The following is a 12,791-nucleotide window of genomic DNA, read 5'->3' on the forward strand; positions in this document are numbered from 1 at the left end:
CTCAATTTGGGACTAAGGGCTCAAAATAGGAAACCTATGGTTAGGATTTGGGGAAGATAAGGGTTAAGGTTTTTTGTGGGGAATGAAATAGGGGTTTGTTAAGAAGGCTTCATGAGGGAGACAAAGGGGAAAAAGTGGGGAAAGTGGCTGCACATGTGGACAGCCTCGCATGTCCATACATGCATGATGGATGGAGAACAATGGACAAAAGTGGGCAATCACCAGGACAGATCAGGTGATGGCAGCCATCGCTGGCAGTCTTTATCAGGACCTTCTCAGAAATATGAAACAGGATAGATTTAAGAACACATTTCGGGTGTTTTGGTAAGATTGTGGGGGTTTTCATTCCAGCCAATCACATGTCTGCTATGGTAGGGATTTAGCATTCATATTTGGCAATGTTAGATATAGGGACTACTTTGTGAAAGCTTGGATATCTTATTCATTGAATGAAAACCATTTTTATTTTTATTTTTTGAAGACACAGGGTGTCCCCACCTCTTTTTTGAAGTGAGACTAATCCCTGCGGATACACGCAATCACCCACAACCACGTGTATCAGGTAAAGCCAAGGATGGGAATCGATCCCTCACCAATAGGGAGCAAACCTATGGTGAAGACCATTCGCCCAAACCTCGTTGGGTTATTTTTTTTAAGGCAACAAATAGAAAATGCATTAAAAGGAAAAGAAGATACAAAGGAAGGAAAGGAAAAAGAAAAAACACAAAACAAGAAAAGAGAAGGGGAAACTGCTGAGATAGCAGAAACCCCTACCCAACACATAACTATAAAGGAATGAAAACCATATTTATATATAGAGGATCCCTGTGTATAGTAGTATAAATATCTCAAAGATAATATCTGTCTTACTAATAAGATACAAAAATACCCCTCATTGAACAAAAACCATATTTATTCTGAAAGAAAAGAAACTTCCAAAGTGATGAAATCTGAGCAATGATTGGTAGCATAAGGCAAGCAAGCAGGGTTGCAAGTGTATCTCCAAGCATATGGATGAACATGTGTACTCTATGCAAACTCCCCCTCAAATATACTGCAACATTCATCGAAGACACTGTATACTCTAATGCTCCCCCTCAAACTGGAGCATGCATATCATGCATGCCTAGCTTGCCAATGATTCCACGATTTGCAAGAGAAGCTGATTGTACTTTTGGCCACTTCTGAGATGTGAACCAGTGGCACTTCCGGTGGCTGCCAAAGAATCTAGCGAAACTTCCTGTGGCAGGAATTTGAATCATTGGCCCATCTGGTGGCTGCAACACTTCTGGTTGTTGGGATTTAAATCACGGGCACTTCCAGTGGCTGTAGGATGTTCCGGCAGCAAACCGAGACTGGAATTAGTTCTAATGAGAAGCCTAAAAGAGATCCGAATCAATGCAGTCTTTTAATAATTTAGTACCAATATTCAGTCGTCCAATGTGTTGCTGCCCCTTACTGAAAAAGGCATCCTACAACCCCTACCACGAGCAATCCTTGACCGTAGGATAGTTAAGCAGGAACCAAGATATTACTAAAGTCATGATTCAATGGCAGAGAGCAACCATAGAAGATGTGACATGGGAGAAGTACCAGTCCATCATTGATCGTTTCCCATACCTTCACCTTGAGGACAAGGTGGCTGTGCAAAGGGGGAGGACTGATGCATGCCAAGTAAATGGGGATTGGTCATGGGTTGTGGGGTTAGTTATCTAGTAATGGGTAGTAGAGTTACTTATCTAGTATTGGGAAGTGAAGTATTTACCTAGTAGTGGGGAGGACAGTCCTTGTAGGTAGATATGGTGAAGTGGCCTATAGGCTAGGAATTTGTAACTAAATAGACGTAGTTAATGAAAGTGTAAACAGAGTTTTCTTCCCAAAAACAGTTCTCTTTTGAGATTTAGGAGGCACCATCGCCTTCGAAGAGGATCAACCCAACGTCTTCTTTGATCTTCCAAAAATTGGTCGAAGGAGAATAGATGGAAGTAACATAAATAAAACTACAATTTAATAAAATATAATCAGAAAATTCAAGTACATTGCATGAAACATACAGACAACCAGAAGCATTACCTTCGTCGGTAACAAGCCTAACATACTCCGATGTGATCGCCATATTCATCCGAGGCCCTCGATGATCTTTCTCTTCCTTTTTCGGCTTCACCTGAAATTCAATCATCCCAAGCTATCAAACCACCAGAAACGTTCATTCAACAGGCTACGAAACGGAAGGTGGAGAAGAACTCAACAGAACCACCTGGACGGGAGCCGCGAAAAACCTCGTTGCGAAGTACTGCTCTGTGGGTCTCCGGGGAACGAACGGATGGATCTTCTCCGCTGCTCTCCGGCCTTCGGAGATGTAATCAATCGACGCGACTCCGTAGATATGAGAGTGCCATCTCTTGCATTGATAAGACCAGAATTTGAATCTCAACGGTCTAACACGACCCCAAAATGCCATCTTTCACTACAAGTTGCAAATCATCTGATTCCTGCCGTTGGGGTTTCTGAGTTCCAGAGGGACGTGCTTGCGAGGGGAGGAGAGCGATAGAAAGAAGGGGAGGCGCTGCGGTAGAGCCGTGAGTACCGTAATACCTAAAGCCTCTCCCAGGAATTTCCCGCGACGGAAAGCCATGTGGGGCGTGGCGTGATGTTTGCGAGAAATCCCCTCCGTCCATCCGTTTTGCCGGATCATGTTAGGAGATGGGACCAAAAGCGAAGCAGATCCTATAACTCAAGTGGGCCGCACATCAGGAAACGGTGAGGATTAAATGTCTACCGTTGAAATATTCGTGGGGCCACATGAGATTTGGATCAGGCTCTTTTATGTTTTTTGTTCCCTGAGTTATCTCCATAAGAATGACTTTATGAACGGCATGGATGGCATATAAACATAAACGTGGATCCAAGGAGATTTAACTGTAGGCATTTCCCTATCAGACGCGGATATTGTCTGTGGGGTCCACCGTGATGTAAATGTTTTATCTACGCCATTCATCTTTTTTCTCATGTCATTTTAAACTATCAATCAAAAAATGAAGCAGGTACACAACTCCAGTGGACCACACCAAAGGAAGTTTCAGTGATAATGACACCTACCGTTGAAACCACCGTGATGTTTTTTTACCATCCAACCCATTAATAAGGTCATATGGACGTGGGTGAAGTGAAAACACAAATATCAGCTTGATACGAAACTTCTACAGCTACCAAGAATATTTTAATGGTGGACGTTCAATCCCCTTCATGTGGTCCACATAATGACTGGACCTGCCTCATTCTTTTAGCTCATACCTTAAAATGATCTGATAAAAACTATGCATGGCATGGATAAAATACTTACATCACGGTGGCCCCAAAGGGCCCTGCCGGATTACGGGGTGGGGTAGGATGCAATCCGCGTCCTTCTCTATCCACCGTTTCCTATTGTGCTGCCCACTTGAGTTTTGGATATGCGGTCCAAGGTCCGGGAGCGGATTAGGTGAGACCTGGATCACCCAGTGGGTGGGACCCTGACTATGGGGCTCACAGTGATGTATGTGACTTAAATCCTCACCGTCCAATCAATTTAAAAGCTCGTTTTAATGCAAAATCCTAAAATTGAAGCTGACACAAATCTTAGGTGGACCACACCACACTCACCATTAAAAATTTTCTAGATTCCACCAGAATATTTATTTTCCATCCAACCTGTTGATAAGGTCAAAAACACATTGAAGAGACCACAGATGTAGTAAGATTTTCAGAACCTATATACTTTTAAATATTCACAATTAAAAATATTAATAATTAATAAAAAGTTTGAATAATTCACTATAAGCATATATTTAAAATTTTATTTTATTTATTAATTTATAATAAAATATTTTATTATTTCATAATAAAATTTAAAATTATATTTTGAAAGAGATTTTTCTGGATAATGTCCCCAAAGTGACAAAAAGCTGAGAAACTCATAGTAAAATACCATACCAAAGATTTTGTCAATAAATGAAAAACTTAATTATCGGCGGTCCAATACTACATGGTAGCCGCGTCAAAATTTTCTTAATGATCTTGGGTTTGCTGCCTACATGCTCATGCGTAAAAAACCAAAGTGAGCTCTATAGCTTCTATTACGGTAGCCACTGACAAGTCATGTCCTCCCAAAGGAGTGGATTGGCTGGTGTACCTCACACCAGCTATAAGGCTGTTGTAGGCACGTGTCCAGAGAAGACAGAGCGCTGGCACTCTGACTTATAAGAACGGCTCAAAGGAGAGCAAAGTTACATGGCCCCACAGTTATGTATTTATTATATCTATAATATTCATTTGTTTTTATAATTCATTTTAAAGTATTACACAAAAAATAATCATATCCAAAGATCAGCTGAACAACACTATAAATAACAGTAGAGATGATGATTTTCATTGTTAAACAACTTTAAGGCCTACCATATCGTTTATTTTACATCCAGTCTATTTATAAGGTCACAAATACCTAAATGAAGAGGAAAAATAAATTTCATATTGATCCAAAACTTCTGTGACCCCAAAAAGGGTTTCAATGGTAGACGTTGAATCTCCCACTGGTTTTTGCGATGTGGTCCACTTGATAGTTAGATCTGTATTATTTTTCATCTTGTAGATATTGGAAATCGGCGCCCACGTTGGGACTAAGCGTTATGGTTTTGGTGGTAGGATAATTTGGATGATTTGTGGATGTTTGAGTCGTCACTCGCCAATAAAATTCAGAATCTATAGTCGGCTAGAACCCACGGAATATATGAGGTTGGAGAAATCTGAAGACTCTCCTACCTTAGGTTGACTCTTGATCTATGATCCGGGATTCTGAGTAAGGGACCTCGGTTTACAAAGATGGGAGGTGTTAGGCACCCTCTCTGCCCGTACACACATATCGTATCTACTTTGTGCGGTAGAACAATCTCAAGGGAATGATGGATGTTGTGGTCGTGATGAGACTAGGCACGCATGGATTTCTGATGCAGCGAGATCCAAGATTTCGGCAGGCTATAGAGCATACGTCCAATAATGTGTCTAGAAGGTGGATGTAATGATATTTATGTAAAAAGGCAAGAAAAATTGACTAAATCACTAGAAATTTCTAATGTGACAAGATCCGATATATGGCAAGTCACGGAGCATACATTCACAAGATATTTAGAGAAGCAGGGAGGTTGAAAGGGGAATAAATATCATGATGAATGCTTGTATGATGATGGATCCTTAGCTTAATTTTTGAATAGGCTAAGACATAGAATGAATCATGACTAATCTGGGCTGAGCTTTATGGGTTGGAAAGGTTGAGAAGAAGGCTAGAGGGTGGCTGAAAAAAATCAGAATTTTGAAAGCTTGGGAGCTCATTCCCTTTCCCTCACTCTCTTCCTCTCCCACTCTCCTCCTCTCTCACTCTCTTTCTCTTGGTTGTTGTTGTTGAGGCTTGTTGAAATGAGAAGAGGAGAAGGCTATTTATAACATTCTCCAAGGGCATTGCTGTAATTATTGAGCTTGAGAGGGTTGAAAGGTGTCACGCCCCGAACTCGGAAACCGGGCTCACAGAATTTCCGATCGCCGAATCCAGTGCTGACAACCTCCGTAGAACCCCATTCTCGGATCCCGGCACCCATTCACCATGTTCCAATCATGGGATACTACAAGGAGGATTTATAATCATCAGTATGATTCATAATGAGCATAACCAAAAGCATAACCCACGAACAATAACCACAAGAACACCACCACAAAATCCACTATGATCAAAAACTTTTGAGTACAATGCGTCTGAATGGGAAGAATACAAGATACTGCAAAAGATAGAAACTCCAAAGCTCGACTGCACGCTCCAACTCTGACAAGGCTACAGCCGCGTCCTTGCGTCACCTGCACGCATCAATCGTGCATAAGCTTATAGGAAGCTTAGAGGGTGGTGTAAGTGTGTGCACAATATAAGCGTGCTCAGAACACAAGGTCGGAGTAATGCGGAATCATGGTGATGAGTACATGAATGCAATCAGCCGTACTATGGCTATGCGGTGCAAGATATGAATATCATCGGCCATAACACGGCCATGCGATGCGAGATGCAACTCAAGCATGCCAATCCTCATCATATATCAGTACAGTTCTCATTATGGATAATCACCGGGGTTCAATATACTCCAAATGACACTGTCACTCTCCTAGCCGCATAGTCCAAGTGAGCGTAAGAAACCTCACTATCCGCCTGGCCAATAGTCTGCCAATACCTATCCGATATGTCGATAGCGGACCCATTCGCAAGCTGGTCAAACTCAGCCTAGTATTGCCCCCTATCCCGGGGCGAGTAAGGCCACACTCCTTTCCAACCGACAACGACACAGTGGGAGACGCGGCCTCCTGGTATTCGGCCCTCCTGCGCTCATATATCCACTCGGTCTCGACGTTGGAGTCATCCTCTGGTACCATCGGGTTTAGGGATTTTCACCCAGGGACGTCTATGGCGCCCGTATGCTAAAACCAGATATTTTCGGTATCCAATCTTGCCATCCACGATGTGTCTGTGAAGGCTATGGCTCTGATGTCGCTAGGGCATACAGTAACTACAATCACACAAATGCAAGTGCATAAGTCACACTATCAGTCATACAACAGTCTTGTGTGTACCATGTACTTATATGGGGCAACTCCGCCTATCAGGGAGCCTATAAACCATATACCCGAAGGCATGTGCAATGATCAATCAATCCTTACATCAGGCATACATATGATGCGTATGATCATGAATCATGAATCTATACTAAGCATGTTATGTGGTGATGTGCTCTGATCAAAACGAATATGGGCCTAGACGGACTATATGCTACAGGTATGGGCCTATTAATGGGCCCTAGGGAGAGAGAGACAATGCGGACATTTAACCAACATCATCCTCATAATGTGGACCTCAAACCATCATTGCTCTCAAGGTATAGCCCATTATAAAATCAATATATATCATGGTGGAATCACACTACAATGGGCCTTGTGTACCTCCTATTGGGCCTTGACCCATGGGCCTCCAGTACATCAAATGGGCCTCATAATATGGGCCTAATACAAATCAAGGTGGGCCTCAATAAGGACCACTAATACATGAAGATGGGCCTCCACAATGGGCCTTAAATTATCTCTAAAATGGTTGGACAGTTGGATGAAACACATGCATCATGATGGAGCCCACTCTAATGGAGGGTGTGGTTTACAATACATACATAAGTGGGGCCCACCATAATGCTTATTTTCCACCCAGCTTAGGGCCCAATATAGTGTTTATTTTCTACCCAACTTAGGGCCCAACATAATGTTTATTTTCCACCCAACTGTTCATAAAGCCACGTGGACCAAGCTAGGGCCCACTGTAATATTCATTTGCAATCCAATCTATTCATAAGGTCACGTGGACCATAGGAGGGTAAGGCCCACAGTGATGTTTGTTGCCACCCAAACGGACAGGGTTCACGTGGACCATGGGCCCACGGTGATGTTTATTTGCCATTCATCTGTTTATCAGGTCACATGGACCAGGGTCCACCATAATGTTTATTTACATCCACGCTGGGATGTTCATTTGGCATCTAAACCGTTCATGGGGTCATGGTTTGGGGGCCCACTATGATGTGATCCACTGATCCAACCCACCCATTATGTGTCCCACTGGACTAACGGTCCAGACCAAATTTCAGCAACATCCAAAACTCAGGTAAGCCCCACCAAAGGATTTTATGTGTTTTAGGCATGTCTTCTCACGTTTTTAGATGATGTGGCCCGTCTGAGTTCCGTTTATGTCTGATTTTTGGGGTGGACGGCTGGTCCGTGGGGACCCATCAAATGCACGGTGTTGATGGACGAAACGCATCAAGGTGGGGCCCACAGTTGAGCCGTGAGGGCCCTGCTCGGTCCGTCCGTCAGGCAGCCCAGCGCAGGCGCTGTCTGCGCCTTCTATCAGTGGTAGCGGTTGCTGCTGCTGCCTTCTTTTTTTTTTTTTGAAAAGTTGTTTTTCTGCGGTTTTTCCTAAGCGGGGCCTACTTCAGTAAGATCCACACCAGCCATTAGTCCCTGTGGCTCGATACAAACCCATAGAGTCCAATATTAGGCTGTTTCAGATATACAGAAGCATCAGGGAGTAAATCAAAGGTAGGAAACTTGTTCGTTATGCTATGGCCCACCATAAGTTCAGATTGAGATCATTTTTCGACTCAACGCCTAAAATGATCTGGGAAATAGGATGGTTGGCTTGGATTGCATAAAAACATCAAGGTGGGGCCTGCATGAGTGGCCCACCTCTCTCTTCTCTTTGGCTAGCTTTGTAGTACACTCCCATGTCAGTTAACACTTCACTGTTTGCCAACGTCCAGCGTCCAGGGACGCTGGACGGCATACATAAACACGTTATTGTGGTGGGTCCCACGTAAATGTGGCCCACCAACATATATACATATAATATATATATACAAAAAAAAAGATGCATTGGGCCCATCCAAACAGTGGATGGTGTGGATCATCACCTGCAATAGGGTAGGCCACACCGTCTGATGTAGATGGACGGGGTAGATATAACACATATTAGTAGGATCCACACCATCACAACGAGAGAGAGAGAGAGAGAGAGAGAGAGAGAGAGAGAGAAATATGCGGTGAGATAGAGAGGAGGGACCCCGCCACTATGGGCCCTCCATTGATACAACACATACATCAAAATGGGTCCCACAACAAGTGGGCCCTAAAAGATCAAGATTTTAATGGTGGTTCACCCACTTTTAAGCCTCCTCCTTGCTCCCTTGGCCTCAAATGCTCCTTACCTTTACCTTGGACGGTGGATGATGGGAGATTAATGGTGTGGATGAGAGATGAGAGGGTGTAGATGGGAGATGAGAAGGTGGACCACACTTGGGAGGGAGAGGGAAGCTTGGACGTGTGAGGCTTGAGTTGCTTGGGAGAAATGAGGGAGAGAGAGAAGTGATGGGTGATATGAGGTGATGGAGTGATGGGTGTAATTAATGAAGCATGTGTTGGTTTGAAAAATGAGTAAAAGAGGGATGGGTGAAGAGAGAGAGAGAGTTGACTTTGTGGAGAAAGAGGGATGGGTTGTTGTACTTGGGTAAGGTGTGACTTGACTTGTACTTGACATTGATTGATTGATTGATTGATTGGACATATCGTAGAAATTCTCTCGAGATTCGCAACGCGCGGCGTTTCTTCGGAATAAACGCAGATCGACATCTTCTAGCCTGGGTATCGGTTCGGTGCGCAAGTCACGGCGTTGGAACTGCGGCGACGACGTGGTCGCCAAGACATAGGTTTCGGATCGAGCCGACGTCGGTGTGCGGGACCTGGCTTAGGATCGTACGCAAACGTCGGATACGGTGCGAAGGTTGCTGGAATTTGACCGGAAGGACCATGGAAGCCAATGGAACGGTACAGACTAGGACACGGGTCTTACAAAAGGTGAGGTGACAAGTGGTGGTTGGTGGAGGGGAGAGAGATACCACATGGCACACTTCCATTGGTTCATGAGGCTGGTAAAACTGTAAATAGTGGATATGGGAGGGGTAAATCTATGGGAAAGTTGACTTTTGGACGTTGGGACAGCTGTCCACACGTGGGCCGCGAGCGGCGGCATTTGAAGTACCGCAGGAGGTAGTCAGACTACCGCCCGTGGCTGTCAGACTATCGCCCGGGGCAGTCAGACTACCGCCCGGACTGCGTTCGGGCCGGGTTCGCGCGTGCGGGCTTTGTTTGCTGTGTTGGTTCGATCAGTAGTCTCCTTTTAGGGTTTTATGGCTCAGATAGGGGGTTTAGGCTTGGGTAAAAGGGTTATAGTCAGGGCATAAGGTATAGGCGGGAGCTGTGTGTGGATTGAATGGTTTGGATTAAGGTTTTGGGTCTCGGTTTGGGATTTTTGAGACTTTTGGGTTAGGGTTAAGTTTAAGTTGGGATTAGGGTTCGGTTTAGGACATGAGCATGGTTTCTGGACTGTCTTAGCCTTCTCGAGATGTTAGCCTGGGTGGGGTGTTTACACATCTCAAGCCTTAAAACAAGCTCGCCAAATAGATGGACATAGCACATTCCTCATGATCAGACCCACAGAACTTGCTGACATCAATACAACAACTATATAGCTAGGGGTGTACATCGAGTTGAGCCGAGTCGAGCTAGCCTTGGCTCGACTAAGCTCGAACACTGGCTGACCTCATCTCGAACTCGGCTCGGCTCAGCTCGGTCCTCAAGCCTGTTGGCCAACTTAGCTTGGTTCAATTAGCAACTTGGCCAACTCAGGCCAAGTTCGAGCCAATATCGAGCCGAGTTCGCCATTGAGGCATTTCCACAAACACCTGGACTGCACCTTCAAAATCTCTCTGTATGTGAGAAGAAGCTATGGTTTTACAGGTATTTTATCAAATACCTTTTAAGCAACATGAAAACCAAGAAAAAAAGAATATTTATTTCATGTACATAACTTCCTTGCCACCAACCACACTTCATTGAGTCATTTTATTAAACACTTGGTGAACAACATCAATGGCAAAGTAATTGAGTCACTGAATTGGTTCGATACCAGTTGAGTTGAGCTAGGGCCTACTCGAACTCGACTTGAACTCATTTTCGAGCTCAAATAATCAGCTCAACTCATCTCAAACTCAGCTTTGAACCGAGTTGAATTGAGCCTTTTCGAGTCGAGTCGAGTGAGCTAACCGAGCTAGCTCGGTTCGGGTACGCCCCTATCCGTATCCATTTCGATTTGCCTGCGTATCAAGTTTCATACGCAGCCAGAGTATCAAATTACTGCCCTTCTCTCTGGTTTTTTTTTTACACGAAGGTAAGCGAAGCTGGAACCCAACTCCCGTGCTCTTCAAACGCAACTAGAGAAAACGGCATCATCTTCTCCCGCACGGAAGCCAGGCGCCTTCGGTCGTCCGTGCACCTCCCCGCTCGGAAAACGTCAGATTTCCGGTGCGATGCCGTCTTTCGAATCAGGACGGTGGCAATGGGAGAATGCGGCCGCCGGCGCCATTGCCGGATTCGCCACCGTCGCTTCTCTCCACCCCCTGGACGTTGTCCGTACCAGATTTCAAGGTCCGTCTATTCTTTTCTTTCTCATCCACCGTACACGTGGCATGCACATACGGCTATCCATGGCGTCCGTGGCCCCGCCCGTAGACGGAGCAAATTCAAATTCATACTGATCAAACGATCTTAACCGTCCGATCCCGCTTGTTGAATTTGGACAGCTTAACTGTTTAATTTCTACCATCTATAATCCAACTCGATCAAGGAAGAAACTACTTGCGCCGAAGTTCAATGTACCAGATTGAAACTTTGAATCACACATGAGAAAAAAATGCAATGACCCTTAGCAAGCTCAACAGTCATCTGGTCTTATACTAGAGATCACCACTCCACTGTAGAGAAACAAGAGAATTTGCTCAAAGAAAATATCTTTCAACCGTGTCTTATTCCGTAGGACCTATGCCTTATTTATAAGGCATGTTTAGAAGGTTTTCCCCTTTAGGAAATCTCTAGCATAATCTAAGAAATCTAAAAAATAGAATTCCTTGCTTATCTAAGATCTGTAAAATAAGAAACTCTGAAACATGAAACTCTAATGGCCGTTACTGGTTTAAGTTGTAAATGATTTACACTTACAGCCTGTCTTGTTTGGCTTTAAGCTGTAAATGATTTACAGGTAAATGATTGTTTGTGTTTGGATAGCCTGTAAATTATTTAAGTCCTGTAAATGGAGAGCCAATCTTTCCATTTATAGCCCTTAGGCTGTAAATGGAGAGCCGGTAAAGGAAATCCGAACTTTTTGCCTGTAAATGAGATAGGGGTAAATGATGTAAATCTTTACAGGCCAAAAAGGCCAGCCAAACGCAGAGTGTAAATCATTTACAACTTGACCCATTTACAGGCATCCAAACAGCCCCTAATAATACTTATTTCCTGTTATAAAGATATATTTCCCAACATAGGAATATGAAAAAAAAAGAAGGAAATTAGAAACAATCTAAAAAAGGGAATCGAGCCTTGCATGTGCGGGATAGGACAGGCGTGTTGCATCAATCTCCTTGGTGGCTACCAAGTTGATGTGCTCCAGTTGGTAGCTACCATTGTTAGTGGAGCACATCTCAAATTCATATTGATCAGGTGATCTCAGCCGTCCGATTCCATTCATTGAATTTGGACTGCTGATTGTTTTGTATCATATCATCTACTTGGTAGGGACCATTTTCAGTGGAGCACATCTCAAGTTCATATTGATGAAATGATCTCAACCATTCGATTCCGCTCATTGAATTTGGACTGCCGACTGTTTTAATTTGTACCATCTAATTTGTATCTACCAATTGGAGGAGCACATCTACTTGGTAGCTACAATTGTCATCGGAGCACATCTAAAATTAATATTGATCAAATGATCTCAACCATATGTTCCTGCCTGTTGAATTTGGACTGCTGGCTGTTTTATTTTGTACCATCTACCAGCTGGCTACCAATTAGAACACATCTACTTGATAGCTACCGTTCAGTGGTCCACTTTTCAAATTCATATTGATCAAATGATCTCAACCGTCCGATCCCAATCAGTGAGTTTGGACCGCTGACCGTTTTATTTTATACCATCTACTTTGTAGCTACCAATTAGAGCACATCTACTTGCCAGCTACCATTGTCAATGGAGCACATCTCAAGTTCATATTGATCAGACGATCTCAACCATCTGATCCTGCTTGTTGAGTTTTGACCACTGGTTGCCTTAATTTCTACCATCCACC

General features: G+C 43.8%; 2 protein-coding genes across 10 annotated transcripts in view; one reads left to right on the top strand and one right to left on the bottom strand.

Moving 5' to 3' along the window:
* The window catches only part of LOC131249343 (translation initiation factor IF3-1, mitochondrial), a 37,637-nt gene extending 35,049 nt beyond the window's left edge, over positions 1 to 2,588 (bottom strand). Inside the window, exons 1-2 of one of the 2 annotated variants that reach the window (XM_058250030.1) lie at positions 2,258 to 2,588; positions 2,074 to 2,164 (exon numbers count right to left, since the gene is read on the bottom strand). In XM_058250030.1, the coding sequence (XP_058106013.1) occupies positions 2,074 to 2,164; positions 2,258 to 2,461 (295 nt within the window). In that variant the 5' untranslated portion in view covers positions 2,462 to 2,588. Of the gene's footprint in view, positions 1 to 2,073; positions 2,165 to 2,254 lie in introns of both variants that reach the window. The other variant, XM_058250029.1, reaches the window with a different exon arrangement.
* Positions 2,589 to 10,785: 8,197 nt separating this feature from the next.
* LOC131249344 (folate transporter 1, chloroplastic) overlaps positions 10,786 to 12,791 on the top strand; it is a 34,504-nt gene continuing 32,498 nt past the window's right edge. For 3 of the 8 annotated variants that reach the window (XM_058250033.1, XM_058250034.1, XM_058250035.1), the window contains exon 1: positions 10,805 to 11,091. In XM_058250033.1, the coding sequence (XP_058106016.1) occupies positions 10,974 to 11,091 (118 nt within the window). In that variant the 5' untranslated portion in view covers positions 10,805 to 10,973. Of the gene's footprint in view, positions 11,092 to 12,791 lie in introns of all 8 variants that reach the window. The other 5 variants (XM_058250036.1, XM_058250037.1, XM_058250031.1 and 2 more) reach the window with 5 other exon arrangements.

This window comes from Magnolia sinica, chromosome 6 (assembly GCF_029962835.1).
Source record: "Magnolia sinica isolate HGM2019 chromosome 6, MsV1, whole genome shotgun sequence".
In the NCBI taxonomy this organism is placed as follows: domain Eukaryota; kingdom Viridiplantae; phylum Streptophyta; class Magnoliopsida; order Magnoliales; family Magnoliaceae; genus Magnolia; species Magnolia sinica.